A 16031-nucleotide genomic window follows, 5' to 3' on the forward strand; every position below is an offset into this window, starting at 1 on the left:
TGACTGGTCTGTAATTCCCCAGGTTGGCCTTATTCCCCTTTTTATATATTGGCATTATATTTGCCTTTTTCCAGTCCTCCGGCATCTCTTCCATCATCCATGACTTTTTGAAGATAATTGCTAATGGCTCAGATATCTCCTCAGTCAGCTGCTTGAGTATTCTAGGATGTATTTCATCAGGCCTTGGTGCCTTGAAGTCAGCTAACTTGCTAAGTAATTTTTAACTTAGCCCTATTTGGTCTTGGTGTGCTGGTTGGCTCCATTTCTTAACCCAAACCTAGGCACAGGGTCAAGAGCAATAGGACTCAAGGATGTGTTATATCAGACAAATGGGGCATGCTGTCTGGCACACACTGAAGGCATCCCTTTGCAAGGAAATAGACCCCACTCTGCCCCCCAAAATTTCATGTGACCACACAGACACATGCTGATGCTCCTAGCCCACCATGATGCTTAATAATTATTGCTTGGTTGGGTGAAGAAGACTGCAGAGAAACGCTTACGCTCCCTGGTAAGAACTTGAGCTTTGGTGGACAGTAAACTTTTTAGGGATTACAGCCCGTTGCTTAAACCAAACAGACCTGGTTTGGGTGTTTTGTTGCTTATTGCACAGCTGAAGCATCCATGGTTAGCTTCAAATATATTGTGTTTAAACAACACAGTATTTTTTTTCCAGCACCTACAAGGAGAGGGAACGCTCTTTTTAACAGGAGCCCCTGGAGTCAATGAATACTGGCCTCCTGTGGCCCTGACTCAAGTGACTGGGGCAGGAAATAAAGATTTAGCAACATTCCTGCATGTCACACCTTAATTATACTCCAGCCCTTTCTTGTGCAAAGAGCTCAGGTGACCTGATCCTGTAGACTTTTAATGATTAGTCCCACTGACATCAGCGACAGCTCACAGACTAAACATGGCAAAGTGAGTCCCTTCCTTTTTCATCCCCCCTAGAGAAGATCTTCCAGTGCAGAATGAATTATTTCTTTAACAATCTACTGCTGAAAACACCTGTTACTAAACCAGCAGCAAAAGGAAGGAGTGTAGGGAAGGCAAATTCCACTCACAGAGGTGAGAGCTTTAGAGTTTGGATCAGGGAACGATGGAGAGAAATTTGAGAACAGCTTTCACATTTCTCTGAATCCATAAAGCTCCTATCAAAAGAAATAAGCACCTACCGTGTTTAAGTAATTTTTATTTAAGTATTTAGAGGGAAACTTCCATATCATAAGTAAAAATACTAGAGTCGAACCTTGTGTACAAAAAAAAGTCACGGCAATGGGCTTTCTGCTGGACCACAGTAGTTTCTCGTGGAAAGGGGAAGTGAGGGTATTTCCAATACACTCTCTTCCAAATTAAAAAAATAAATGCTAATTAACTGCAGTACATTTCATCATTTTTATACAGTCAAGAGAATGAAAACAAAAAGCGATCTAAAAGAATGCAACCTACAAGGGAATAAAGTCATTTGGGCAGTAGAGGCAGAATAAGACTGTTTTTACGAAAGTTACAAAGAAACATGATACAACAACAAAAAAGGGAGTGGGGGAATTTCTCACTAAGATTAAAAACAAAATATATTCACTTGAACACCCTATTACTCAAACACAGAGAAAGTTTCAACCTTCTTTCTTTTTTTCTTATTTACGGGAAACACGTTAAAGTGCTTCTTCAAGAGTCAGAAGGCACCAATGACAGTTGCCTGATACCTTGAATGCACACTGAAGAGTGAGGAAATTGTCTGGCATGATGCAAACAGTAATTGTTTACGTATCTTTATACAACTTCTCTTTAAAAAAAAGCAGCGACAAGTCATTACTTCAGTGCCATAATTTACTTCTGTTTGGTTGAATCATTCATCAAGATGAATTTCTCCCTTAGACCTGTGTGTGGCTTTTTATACACTGTACAAAGTGGGGCAATTCTGCAGTACAGCATTTTAGATTAGATTGGTAATCAGACTGTTTTCTAAGTTTTGAGCAGCCAATCCTGTTAAATACTCTTAAACATTAGACAAATGGAATAATTAAATGCACTATCTTGAAGGGAATACTCATCTGTGCGATGTAGAAATGGACTAGATTCCACAGAATTCAATTTGATACATAATGTCTTGTAGCAGATGTTATAACAAAATAACTTGCTTTTTGAACTACCTCACTGAGGCCATTAATGCTGTTCCTATAGTTGATTTTCTGGAGTAGGATGACACTTCATTGCTGTCCAAAGTGAGTTTGAACCTTTAACTCTCCAGAGTTTGTTCACTTCGTTGCTTATATTATTGCACTAGCTACTAAAGTCTTTATAGCTTCCTAAATAAATCTAATTGTTCAGAGTGCAGATTCTATATTTAGATAATGACCTGTATGAAATAAATAAAATAAGGGGATTTTTCTGGTCAGAGTTGCTGATATGTTGAATATCTTAATTATTTCTAATGTAAACTGTTTTGGTACGTATTCTTAAAAACCTAGTCATTCAGCATAAAAGGTTGACTTAAACAAATCCATTCTTAAATGTTTTCTTCTCAAAAATGCATCAGAGAACTGTTTTAAATACAGAATCTGTGAGGCTTCCAACAAATTCATGTAAATTGTAGTACAAACATAGTTTGTAATTCCGATAATGTAGACAGTTTTCTAGTGTCCATTGAAGTAAGGTCCCCAAAATGTAGTCTGTTTCGTTTCTGAATGGGAAAAAAGGCAAAACATTAAGCTGTTCCACTGGCTGAATAGGAGAACTGAGGAAAATGAGGTCTTCTCTCATTATCTACACAATCCATACTGTCATCTGCAAAGAGAAAAATAAATTTTACCCACATTGAATAATGCCGCGTATATTTTGATTTTAAACAGAGCGGAGGTTAATGATTTTCATGTCTTGGAACAAATGCATTGTAACTTCCCCCCTAGACCCCAAACTAAAAATATAGCTGAAGATAGTAACAGAAAGGCATCAAACTTAAGACCTGCCTTGACTCTCTATTTAATGTAAGTCACAGAAGAAGTTAATTTTCAGCACAGAGATGTAGCTGTGTTGGTGTCCATTTAACATTGCTGGAAGTTGTATGGCTGAATCCATACTCACTGTACTGAATTTTCACCCCTCCGTGTCTAGTAGTACAAAGTGAATGCTAAGTTACCATGGAAATGGAGTATACTTAAATTAAAAAAGCACATTAGCCATTATGCAACAAGTGTTTGTTAATATACACCATGTCTATGTGTATGCATTTCTAAGCTTATGAATATTGGTGGTTGGAAATTTTCCAACGGAATGTTTTTCTGTTGGAAAATGCCAATTCATTGAAAATGAAATGTTTTGAGGAAACTTGTTAATTTGAACATTATTTCATTTGGAAAAGAGCCAGTGCAAAGTGTTCTGACATTTTCAGAATGAAGCATTTTGATTTATTATTTTGAAACAACTTATTAACATTTTTATATCACTTTTTGTAAAATGTCAAAATTAGAATGAAACTTTCTGATCTTGCAAAATTAAACATTTCAACTGACCTGAAATTATTCTTTTTCTCAGAACTTCATTTTCTAAGATATTTCATATATTTTGTTTTAGTTCCATTTCAGAACAGAAACCAAATTTTGAACTCTCAGAACTCCCCACAACAAAAAATCCAGTTTCTACTCAGTTCTCTTTATGATGTTCTATGCCTGTGAAAGGCACCAGACTGGAAGTCTCTATTTAGCTGTGGAGTGGGTACAGTCATTTACACTTCCCCAAAACACTAGACTGGAGAGACCACCAGTAGGGGCTGAGAGGGCAATTCAGTTTCTATGCCCAGTCAATAGTTTGCTTCTCTGCTGAGGCTACTAATAATGGGGTCGGTTATAGTATTGGTTTTCGAGGCATTTATGAGGATAGGGACTCAGACCGCCAGATCAAATCACATAGCTCACTGAGCAGCCACTGGATAACAACTTTCTGGTACTATCAATTAGAGATGGGCTCAGGGTGCAAAATTCAGTTTCAGATTTCTAAACATCCCAAAGCTGGAGCTGGAAGTTTGGTATGGACCCATCTTTGCCGCCATCCCAGATCTGAATAGGCAAACTAACAGTGAAAAGCTCCATATCAGTTTACTAACACCATGATCAACTATAATCATACAGTTTAATTACTGTATATGAAGAAACCCAGATGAATCTGAACGGACATTTCTTTGATATTTTCTATAAGGCCAGATAACACTACTGAATATTATCTTGGGGTGGGCCTAAAAAGAAAGAGAGAAATATTTAGGAAACTTTACCTTGGTCAGGTGGAGTGATTGTAATCATCTGTGCTGTAAATTCTTCGTCAAAATACCTTGTGTCTGTTTCAGATGTAACTTGTGGTTTAAATGGAGGTATAAGCTGAAAGACACAAAAATACTGCAAGCTTATAGTTTATTGAAATACATTCTTTATAGGTTGGCTTTGAATTTCAGCTATAAACCACAGTGACTTTTCCTATACTGCTAATAAAATCATGGCTCGTAGGAAAGAAATGTATACAATACAAAGTATTTAAATGTGCATTTGCTGTTTATAGGATGTGAACGGCTTTGTTTCTAAATCGTGTTTGCAGTAGAAAGAGTTGTGAGCTCTTGATGCTACTTCAAGCAATAAATAGCTGATATTTACAGTTAAGAAATTAATAGTCTGTTTTTAAAAAATAGTATACATACTATAGGCCTTATCACCTCTGCTTTAGGCATGGGAGAGGGGCAAAAGGAGCAGAAAGCCTGCCTAATTACCCAAAATTGTTCAGAGGGAGAGGAGCTGTACTTCAGTGGCTTTACAGCTCCCTCCTATCCCATGGAAACAACTGGATATAAACTCTGCACTTCTGGAGCTCTGAAGGTTTAAGGGAAACTGGCATGGTCAGTGGAGAGCTTCTTACATTGCATCCTTCTCTGGCTAAACCATGAGTAGCACTAATAAGACCCTGCGCTGTGCTGTTAAACTCTCTTGGGTGTGAGGGGTAGAAGTCAGCCCCGTGTAAGCAGGGAGTCTGGCAGCAGGACTCTAGGTAAACAGAGCTGTTTGAGTGGGGTGAGGGAGGAGGGAGCGTGGGAAGTAGCACGCCCACCATGCTGGTCTTATGCAGATGCAGCGTTCCAAAGGATTTTGTAATGTGCAGTCCTGGAAGGCAGCATATCTGGTAGACAAACCTTGTTCTGTTTCCCACTGCATGATACAGCAGAAACTTGAGTGTGAAGTCACAGTCTGTAGCCCTTCCACAGAGGACATGATGCTGGGCATCAGTTCACCCACCACTGGGGATAAATCTGGCAGTCGTAATAGCAACTACACTACACTAGGCAACACAACAATTGGGGAATGGGATCATGGAAGCATACTGTATCCCACTGAAACTGCAGGGACTACGTTAGCTAAGCAGAACATTAAATCACTCAGGCCTGGTCTACAATTAAAAGACAGATCTATGTAGCTATGGTGCTCAGAGGCATGAAAAATCCACACTGTGAGTGCTGTAGCTATGCTGACCTAGTCCCTGGTGTAGGCACAACAAGGTCAAATAACTTAAGGACGGCCACACTGGATCAGACCAGTGGTTCATCTAGCCCAGTATCCTGTCTTCCAACAGTGGCCAATGCCAGGTGCTTCAAAGGGAATGAACAGAACAGGCAATCATCAAATGGTCCATCTTCTGTCGTCCAGTCCCAGCATCTAGCAATCAGAGGCTTAGGACACCCAGAGCATGGGGTTGTATCCCTGACCATCTTGGCTAATAGCCATTGATGGACTTATCCTCCATGAACTTGTCTAATTCTTTTTTGAACCCAGTTATAGTTATGGCCTTCACAACATCCCCTAGCAATGAGTTCCACAGGTTGACTCTGTTATGTGAAGTACTACTTCCTTTTGTTTGTTTTAAACCTGCTGCCTATTAACCTGACCCTGGTTCCTGTGTTACGCAAAAGGGGAAATAACACTTCCTTAGTTGCTACTGCAATACATACAATAAATAATACCATTAGGCCCCTTTAATTTTATTTCAGATTAGATTTAAAATTAAAGACAAAAATATGATCCACAGACACAGAATCTGGTGATACTTCAAAGAAAAATCCTGTGAGGTTTAGAACCAACAATTCAACATTATGGGAAGTGAGAATACAACTGTTTTAAAAATGGCCCTTATTATAAATACCTAATACAGTTACAATATGCAAACAATATACATATTTTAAACCTAAATTTTCAAAACTAACTAGTCACTTTGGGTGTCCAATGATACCTTGAAGGAGTCTGAGGATTGGATAAGTGCTCAGCACTTTCAGAAATTCAGGCCCCTTTAAGAGGTCTCAATCATAGAACTGGAAGGGACCTTGAGAGGTCATCTAGTCCAGTCCCCTGCACTCATGACAGGACTAAGTATTATCTAGACCATCCCTGACAGGTGTTTGTCTAACCTGCTCTTCAAAATCTCCAATGATGGAGATTCCACAACCTCCCTAGGCAATTTATTCCAGTGCTTAACCACCCTGACAGGAAGTTTTTCCTAATGTCCAACCTAATGTCCCTTGCTGCAATTTAAGGCCATTGCTTCTTGTCCTATCCTCAGAGGTTAAGAACAACAATTTTTCTCCCTCCTCCTTGTAACAACCTTTTATGTACTTGAAAACTGTTATTAAGTCCCCTCTCAGTCTTCTCTTTTCCAGACTAAACAAACCCAATTTTTTTTTTTCAATCTTCCCTCATAGGTCATGTTTTCTAGACCTTTAATCATTTTTGTTGCTCTTCTCTGGACTTTCTCCGATTTGTCCACATCCTTCCTGAAATGTGATGCCCAGAACTGAACACAATACTCCAGCTTTTAATAGATCGGCACTATATTTGCCCTTTTCCAGTCATCTGGAATCTCTACCATCTTCCATGACTTTTCAAAGATAATCACTAATGGTTCAGATATCAATGTTAAGTACCCCAAATTATTGGACCCTATTGAAAATGAAGGCTTTATAGTCTATATGTTATTAGAGGTACATTAGAAGGGAGCTCCATTTCATAAGATAACAATCCTATTCTCAAGTGAGTCCGACCAATCTATTTTTTTGTGAGGATAAACATCCTTTCTCCCTGATACTGAACCCTCAATATTCTGATCATCCATAAGGCAGTTTCTCCATCTAAGCAATAGCTTGGCCCTTTTTGCGTGTTTGTTCTATCCATAACCCATTTAGCTAATGGTGATTTTGGCACATGTGCTGCTCCCCGTCACTCTCTAAATTGTCTGCAGTGCTGAGTCTCAGAATGCGTGAGTGATTAAGGACTCGGGCTCTGCAGCAGAAACCTAAACTCTATGCTAGAGAATGACTGGGAACCACAGAAGGAAACAGAAAACAAGTATAAGATGTGTTTTAGATTATTTTTTACAAAATATTTGTAAAATACAATCTAAGACAGGGTGAGCTGCACCTACAAAACGAGGGAAATATTTTTGCATATGGTCAGATTTGGATTATTGAACTACAAGGGGAAGTGGGAGAATGTAGCAAGGAGTGGTGAGGTTTGTTTTATTAAGTGGATTTGTTAAGTGGATTGCAGCCCTCACTGCAATAGCTCAGCAGACTATGGTTGAGAGGTGCCACTTATAGTGTAATGTTGCTGCATGCCAGCATAAGATACGTGGACTTAAGTTGCTTACCTAGCCAAGAGAAACTGGTGAGAAGATGCAATTAAAATATCAATATTTACATGGAGTTTGTGGAAGGATGAAGTATTGCACAGTTAAAATGCAGCCTTCTCCAAGGACAAATGGCAAAGATTTTCAGCAGGGATCTTCTGATAAAGATTTTAAATTTCTGTGACTAGACAAACTCAGCCAAACTCCCTGTTGTTCAAAGCAAGGTCTTGTCTCCCAGAAAATGTCCTTGTTCATACAAAATCTCAATTATGTAAACATATTCAACATTTCCTGATGACACTGGGGAACCATGTCTGTCCCAGAGATTCATGTAGCATATTTCACTCACTATGGGGTGATATTCTATCACTTTCAGAAGCCCCTCCAGGCCACTTAAACCTGTCTCTTTGGCTTTCACAGAGTGGGTATTTCTACAGTAGATAATGTCTTAGATCCAATTTCTGATTTGCCTGCTTGCTAGAAATGGGCCAAAGAGGCTGGGTTTTGGTTTTGCAAAGACAATGTCAGAGGTAGTCTTGATCCAGGCACTCTTTTCCCCAAGGCAGCAAAGGTCTGGAGGGACTGGGAAAAAAGATTGAAGTTTTTGGCCCGTCACCACACACTATAAGCTTCATGAAGATCATATTAAAAACAATATTTTTTACCCTGAACTGTGTAAACTCTGCAGTCAGAATGCTGGCACGCAGAAGTCCAAGACCTGATAAATTCACTGCAGACATTCTGCATGTGGCAGTCTCCTTTGATATCTGGTCTTAAAAGGGATATTGTCAAGGCTAGTAGACCCAAAATCAGACCTTCCAGACAGCTCTTTGTTTCCTGGCAGATGCACAAAAGGCAAATAAATGACTTGCTATCCCTCCAATTTGTTTGGCTGCCTTAGTCTGGGGAGCAGACAGAGTATGGAATATACACAACTCCTATTCTCTCAAGAATTGAGATCCTTGTAAATTTCAGAACTCTGCTTTCTGACAAGAATAGAGCAGGCAGAATGAGAGGCGCCCAGTAAAACATGCATGTGTGATCATGAATTAACATAGTTCTAGGGTTTGTTTTCCACTTGCCCAGCAGAAGAGTTGGAGTTCTGTCGGTTACAACCTTTTCTTTTAGAGGAAATGACAGATTTTCCAGAAGCAGAAGGGCAGAGTTATATTGTAAATATTAAAATGTGTATATAATACAACAGGTTAAAATTTTAGTCTGGCAACCTGGACAGCATCCTTTAAAAGGATCAATATATGCTGAATGATGCATAGGCATTCAAGTGTGAAACATGCAATGCTGAAATATTTCATCAGGATTCAGATGCATCTCTCTCCCTTCTGTGAAATGATATAAAGGGGCAACCATCTTTTCTAATACAAGAGTCTTCTAGTATTAGGAACGTGCATGTCATATTACATTTTGTTTGCTGTATCTTTTGCGTTCTCCAGGGGACTATTCAACATCTTCATAACTTTATCAGGAATACAAAGAGAGACACATTTCTGCAAGGAGAGAGGGAAGTTTTGGAAGGAGAAGATAGGGTACCCTTTGTACTCCAATACAATAGGAAAGCCAACAATGTTAATCTCTACTGGTATGATATGGAAACTGCTAACATATTATTACATTAGTTATACCAAAAGCTAAAACCCTGAGCAGATCATACATTTCTATTCATTAATAAGAGACTTTCAGGTTAAAAATAAATTATTATTGATGCCTACTGAGGCCCAAAGGTGGCTTTAGCACTTTCCAAAACCAAGGGAAGATATGACTCTTGCCTCCTAATTAAATTAGCTCTGATATGATGCGGGGAAAACAAGACAGTACGGAGGGCAAAGTGGGATAACATGAATAAAATCACACCGTTACTCAACAATGGCTAGTGCATGGCATGATGAAGTAGTTTCTCTTTTTATCACTAAGTAGATGTCTGAGTTCCATGTGGGTGTCATGACAAAAGTGTGTGTGAGGAGGGACTTGAATGAGTGGAGGGAAACTCTCGGAAGAGGTAATGAGGGCAACGTGGAAGATGGCACTAAGATAATGGAGGAGGAAGTGACTGAGGCCGACATCACTGACAGAATAGTGGTTATGCCAGTCACATGGCAGCTGGTCAGTCTCTCTGACTCTAGGGGCTCTTGTTAGAGAACATGGGGGCAGGGCTTCAGAAAAGAAGGTGACAAACCATGAATTCAGATACTTAAAATTGTCCTTCCCTTCTTTGTCACAAACCCCTTACTAGAACTGGACTAACTTTAAAAAATCCAAGTTTTACTTTGCTGTGTTTATGCTATTTGTCTGATCTAGTCTATTTGCATTATTCAAACAGAGAGAAATGCGAAAAAGCAAAAAACAGTTTCACTATTATTTCTGATTAGTTTCATGTTCAGAGTCTCAGGCACTGGTTCAATGAGCCAGTTTCTGGGCTTCAAGCATCTTAGGGGTATCACTTGTTAAAGAGAAAACTGTTTCAACTAGAATTAAAACAGAATTCATGGAAACCAGTTTTGTAAAAGCTTGTGTTTACAAAAAACTAATATTTTGAGCCATTTCTGACCTAACAGATTCTCTTTTACTCCTATTATTGATTTAGATATGTTTTCTTTAGCAGGAATTTTTTAGTTAGAAATAAAGAACTATATTGGTGTAAGAACTATGTAACAATTCTGGCTTAGAAAAGCTGACTCAGAAACATAGCAAACCTTTTTTATGAAGTAATCTTCAATAACCAATATAGGGGACCACCTCAAACGTATTTAGTTTCTACACAAACCCACTTTACATCAGAGGAATTATTATAAGTACCTTTTTCTCATATACGTCTTGCCAAACAATGCCAGAAAAAAATTTGTGTTGCATAATCTCCTTTGCATCATCAGAGCCACCACCTAACCTGTTTTGGGGCAAAAAAAAAAAAAGAACACTTGAGCATATGTAGTTTTCAAATAAGATTATTACTGAGAAGTGAGGAAGTCATGGGTTATATGGTTAAGTAACCTACAGTTTATCAGTTTCGGGTCTGAGAACAAGCCTTTACCTTGATGCATTTGTTTCGTGTACTAAGACTCATGAATACTGTTTGATTGTCCATTTCAGACTTCAACATGCTTTCAAAACCTCTAGTGGAACTATTTTAAAGAGACAAATTATTGATACAGAAAAAGATGCATCTAAAATTTGTGCTTCAAGCTATCTGACCTCAAAATGAAGTTCTATTATATGACTTTAAAAGGGGGCTTCTCTTACTCAACATCTCTGCTCTAATTCATATTTGTTTTAGTGGCAAAAGTAAGTTATTACTTTTAGCATGCAGAGCTTGTGCATCCCTATGGGAGAGTGAGCTGGATTCTAGTCCTTCTTGTGCATTAAGTTTTACTGTGTTCCAATTAGAGGTCCAATCAGTTACACCTGGCAACTAGGAAAAGGGAATGAGGTTTGCTCATGTGTAAATTAAAGCTAAAATCTGAAGATAATGGGAGTTATACCATAGAAATGAAGAAAGGCAGAATTTGACCTGTAGAACACTAATCATTTGTTGGAAGCATAACTTACAGGCCATCAAAAAACTCTCTTTGTGGAAATATTTGATATGATTCATAGATTCCAAGGCCAGAAGGGACCACTGTGATCATCTAATTTGACCTCCTGTATAATACAGGTCATAGAACTTCCCCAAAATAACTCCTAGATCAGATCTTTTAAAAAAACATCCAATCTTGATTTAAAAATTTCCAGTAATGGGGAATCCACCACGACCCTTGGTAAATTGTTCTCACTGTTAAGAAGCTGTTATGGAAGATAATGAAACACAAACACAGAACCCCATGTTGCCATTTTAGTCAACTTTCAGAGAAGAGCTGAAGCTTAAAAATACATTTTGTAACAAGAGTTGAGTGAGCCCTGACTGAGCTAGCCAGACTTCCTTCTAACTCTGTTACAAGGAGTAGTCACTTCTCAGTGGGCTGGGATATTTTCTTGGAAGCCAAAATGATCTTAACGACCAACAGTGAAAGACACAAGGCTTTAAAAAGAAATGAATTATGCAACCTGATGTAAATGTAAATTATAAGAAGACACTTGGTGCTATAATAACACAAATAATATTATCAAATTGTACACAAACAGTACCCTCCTTCCTGGATTCAGGGAAACACAATGGGTTTTCTATTGATTTAAATTATATCGAGATAGGGCACGTTTATTACGACAGAGTCTTCACACAGACATGACCCAACATAATTACAGGTATAAATTAAAACAATTTAGTTATTTTTGTTCCAGTTAATGTGTAGAGAAGCCCTGAGTCAACAGGAGTTTTAACTTTATTATATGGGTGAAATGCTTTCTCTCGAAGACTGAACCACATTATCCAAACAATACAAAAAGCATGTTCTTCTGGAACAAAACACACACAGAGATCAACAGGCTTCTAGTTCACCTATCACCTTCAGACAGATGAAATTCACAGATATGAAGGCTGGAAGGTACCATTACAACCATTATGATAATCTAGTCTGACATCCTGCATAAGGTGCCCATCACCATAATTTCTGAGCACCTCATGAACTTTAATGTATTTATCCTCCCAAACACCCCTGTGTGGTAGGGAACTATTATCATCCCCATTTTACAGGTGAGAAGCTGAGCCACAGAGTGGCTAAGTGACTTGCCCAATCACACAGGAAATAGGGTAGAGCTGGGAACTGAACTCACTACTCCAAGTCCCCGGCTAGCACCTTACCACTGGGCCACACTTCCTCTTATAACACAAGCCACAACACAATTTCACTCTGCAATTCTTGCAATCCTAACTATGGATATAAATAACACTATAAAAGCAATACACCATTAAAAGTTTACAGTGAAATATTACAAAGATTAAATGAGAACCGAGACCTAGAAACTACAGAAAAAACTATAGTCTAAATCAGGGTGGATAAAAATCAATGATTTAAAAAAAATAAATAAAAAAAATCAGATTTTTTTAATTTAAATTGGATTTTTTTTGATAAAATGCTTTTTGAGGAAAAAACCTATCTAAAGATAGTTTTAATTAAGATACATTATAGCTCAAAGATATCTCATAATGGAATAGGGATTATAAATTTGAATTCTATACTATGAGACAATATATTCATGTAATGTTTAAGAAAAGTTTTGTAAATGAGTTCCAATAGTTCATGGATTAGGGACCCAATCTTATGGGGTTCCACAAGCTTCTGTATAGATTATTTAGGTTAGTCTTTCTATCTACCCAATGGGATTCAGTGCTCAGTCTAGAAGATACCATCAGAGATGCTTAGTTTTGCAGTTCTCAAACTGTGGATTTGTGTCTCCAGAGCTAACATGCTTGTTAACAGCAAAAATGTTTTTAAATCAATCAATAAATAAATAATATACAGAGGTGAGAAATAACAGACCTCAACCCTACTGTCCCTCTGCAAATTTGTGTACACAGAGTCAATCACTTACCTCTCTCTAAAAGTGAAAAGTTTCAAAAAGTTCAATGAATAGAAGATTGTTGGGAGTGGAATAGATCTGGACAAGGAGAAGAAGTCTGGAGATAAATGTGAGAAGGGAGGGACAGGCAGTAGAAACAAAAGTGAAACCATTTGAGCAGCATATTCCAGGAGTCTTGAGGTCTTTCTGAGTGTAGCCTTCATTGATCTACTATACCATTCTCTCACTAGAAGGGAAAACCTATAGTGGCAGCAGACCGTAAAAGAGACCCAGTTTGGGAATATTTTAATGAAGCTCCTCTACCTGTGGGTAAGACAGGATGCGTGCAAAATGCAAACAGTGCAACAAAGAAATGCAAGGCCTGGTTGCCCGAATGAAACAACATCATGAGAAGTGTTGCTTCTCAGGAGGAAGCTGCATTGAAGATGATGAAAGGAACATGTCCTAACACGCAGGATCTCCTGGTTGGTAAACTTTTTTATTTCATTCTTCTTTCTTAAGGACTGCCTGTCTTCCTTCTGGACTAGTCTTGAATTCTCATGTTTGAGCAAAAAATATAGTTGTTACTCTATTGTACTATCATTTTAGATGCAGTGGTGATAAAAAATAAATGGCTGAAATAGGCTGATCTTCCTTTTACAATAATCATCTCTTGTGGTTCAAAAGAGAAAAATCATCATTAGGAAGGTGCTTAGAAAAAACCATGAAACATGTGCATTCTCTGAACTTATAAAACTGCATGCAGCCTGGAAGTTATTTTAATGATCTGACTGCAAACATCTGTGCTCCAGAAGTGAAAGACAGCCAGCTATCATTCTGAAGAGAAACCAAGTGCAAATACAGTAATCATTCTGCATACCTAAATCACTGACAGGATTACAATTAGGGCCCTATCAATTTCATGGCTGCGAAAAAAGTGTCACGGACCATGCAACAAGCCCTTCCTCGTGAAATCTGATCTCCGTCTTGCTGCTGGGAGTGCCCCAATCAGGGGGCTCCTAGCTTCGAGTCCCTGCTGGGCTGGGGAAGGACAGGACTTGTCCTTCCCTTGCATGGCAACTCAGTGTGGGGAAAGGGAAGATCAGATCCACTTCCAGGTACCTTTTGGGTTGGGACCCCCAAGGTTACAATACCATAAAATTTCAGATGTAAACATCTGAAAACATGAAACTGACATGAAACTTTTAAAACCCTCTGACTGTGAAACTGATCAAAATGATTGTGAATTTGGTAGGGCTCTAGTTATAAAGAAACACAATAAAAAAGGTTACTGAATCATGGATTCAGTATCATCTCAGCTAACTCATCGATATAAGGGTTTAAACAATGCTGAGCGCCCATTTCCGTTCACAGCTTAAAAAAAAAAATAGTACTAGTTCTTTATTTTAATAATCTCAACTCTACTGCAGCATGGTTCTGATCCAGAAAAGCATTTAAGCATGTACTTAACTTTAAACATGTGAGTAGTCCCACTGATAGTGAGCTTCTGCTTAAATCCTTTCTGGGCCAAGACCACACAAGATGGGATACAATGAGTCTATCATCATCTGGAAGGCCTTTTACACCATTAACCACTAGGTTATTGATTGTCTTCTGCTGGTTGCTCATTTTGGGTCTTCCCCAGTGACCTTTTATCCAGCAGACTCTTAAATCACATTATTCTCCAGTTAGTCTCCACTTATTTCCAATATATATTGTTATGCTAAAATATTTCGCAACTCCAAAATCTCAAACACAATATTTTAATATTCCCCTGCAGGGCTTTCAAGACATAACTCACTGTTATTAAAAATCCTTATCAATCACCACAGTAGATATTCCCTATGGTCCACCTTGCGTATAGGAAGATCTAATCATTGCTAGCACCAGGCTGATGTATGTGATAAATGGCACACTTTGTTCCTTCCAAATGCTCTTCATTTCACTTGAATGCTGCAGAGAAGAATGACATTTTGGCAGTAGGCCCACATTTTCCAAATATTGTGGAACCAAGGAGCAGAATTCCTTCCATTTCCGGTTTGTATTGTTGCTAGAATCCACTGCTTCACAAGTGTCTCCAATTCCTATGTAGTCCCAAATCAGCACTAACTTAAGCCACTTTTCATTACTAGGTCTTAAAGTGTGATCCCTCTGACTTTATGATAAAGACCACATACTCAATACACCTAAGTTTACAGAATCTGCTTCCTTCCGTTCAAATTTCTACCATTCCAACCCTGAAAAGCACTCTACGTATACTGGTTAAACAAATGCATTAAACACACTGAAGTGCTGTGGAACTCTTTGGTCCTAAATTTTCACAGACAAGGTGGGTGAGGTAATAATATCTTTTATTGGACCAACTTCAATGGTGAGAGGGACAAGTTTTTGAGTTATACAGAGATCTATTTCAGGTCTGGGAAAGATACTGAGAGCATCACAACCAAATACAAGATCAAACAGATAATTAAGCATAAGTAGTTAGAATATGTGAAGGTGAAGTGGTCCATTAATATCCCTGTAGTCATAGGACAAAAAGGGGGGTTAATGGGTTACGGATTGTTGTAATAAGCCATAAATTCAGTGTCTTTGTTAAGACCATGATTTTTAGTGTCTAGTAAAATTATGAATTTAAGCTCCCAGGCTCATCTTTTGAAAGTGTTGTGCAGGTTTCCTTTGAGGAAGAGTTAGATACAGAGCGATCGCTTTGTCAAAAATGTTCACTCACAGGTGATATGGTGTTTTTGTCCTTTATCATTTTCCTCTGAGAATTCATTTGCGACTATAGTGATTGTCTAGTTTTACTCACATAGTTGTTATTGGGGCATTTAGTGCACTGGATGAGGTACACCACATTTTGTAGGATCCATGGATCTTGAAAGATGCGTTGGGGGGTGGGTGTTGATCATTGTAGCAGTAGAGATAAGTCTCAAGTT

General features: G+C 38.4%; 1 protein-coding gene across 1 annotated transcript in view; it reads right to left on the reverse strand.

Annotated features, from left to right (window-relative positions):
• Positions 1-1174: 1174 nt before the first annotated feature.
• AKT1 (AKT serine/threonine kinase 1) overlaps positions 1175-16031 on the reverse strand; it is a 113648-nt gene continuing 98791 nt past the window's right edge. Inside the window, exons 12-14 of the mRNA XM_077819470.1 lie at positions 10462-10549; positions 4268-4370; positions 1175-2787 (exon numbers count right to left, since the gene is read on the reverse strand). Coding sequence (XP_077675596.1) covers positions 2708-2787; positions 4268-4370; positions 10462-10549 — 271 coding nt within the window. The 3' untranslated portion in view covers positions 1175-2707. The remainder of the gene's footprint in view (positions 2788-4267; positions 4371-10461; positions 10550-16031) is intronic.

Source organism: Eretmochelys imbricata, chromosome 6 (genome assembly GCF_965152235.1).
Source record: "Eretmochelys imbricata isolate rEreImb1 chromosome 6, rEreImb1.hap1, whole genome shotgun sequence".
In the NCBI taxonomy this organism is placed as follows: domain Eukaryota; kingdom Metazoa; phylum Chordata; order Testudines; family Cheloniidae; genus Eretmochelys; species Eretmochelys imbricata.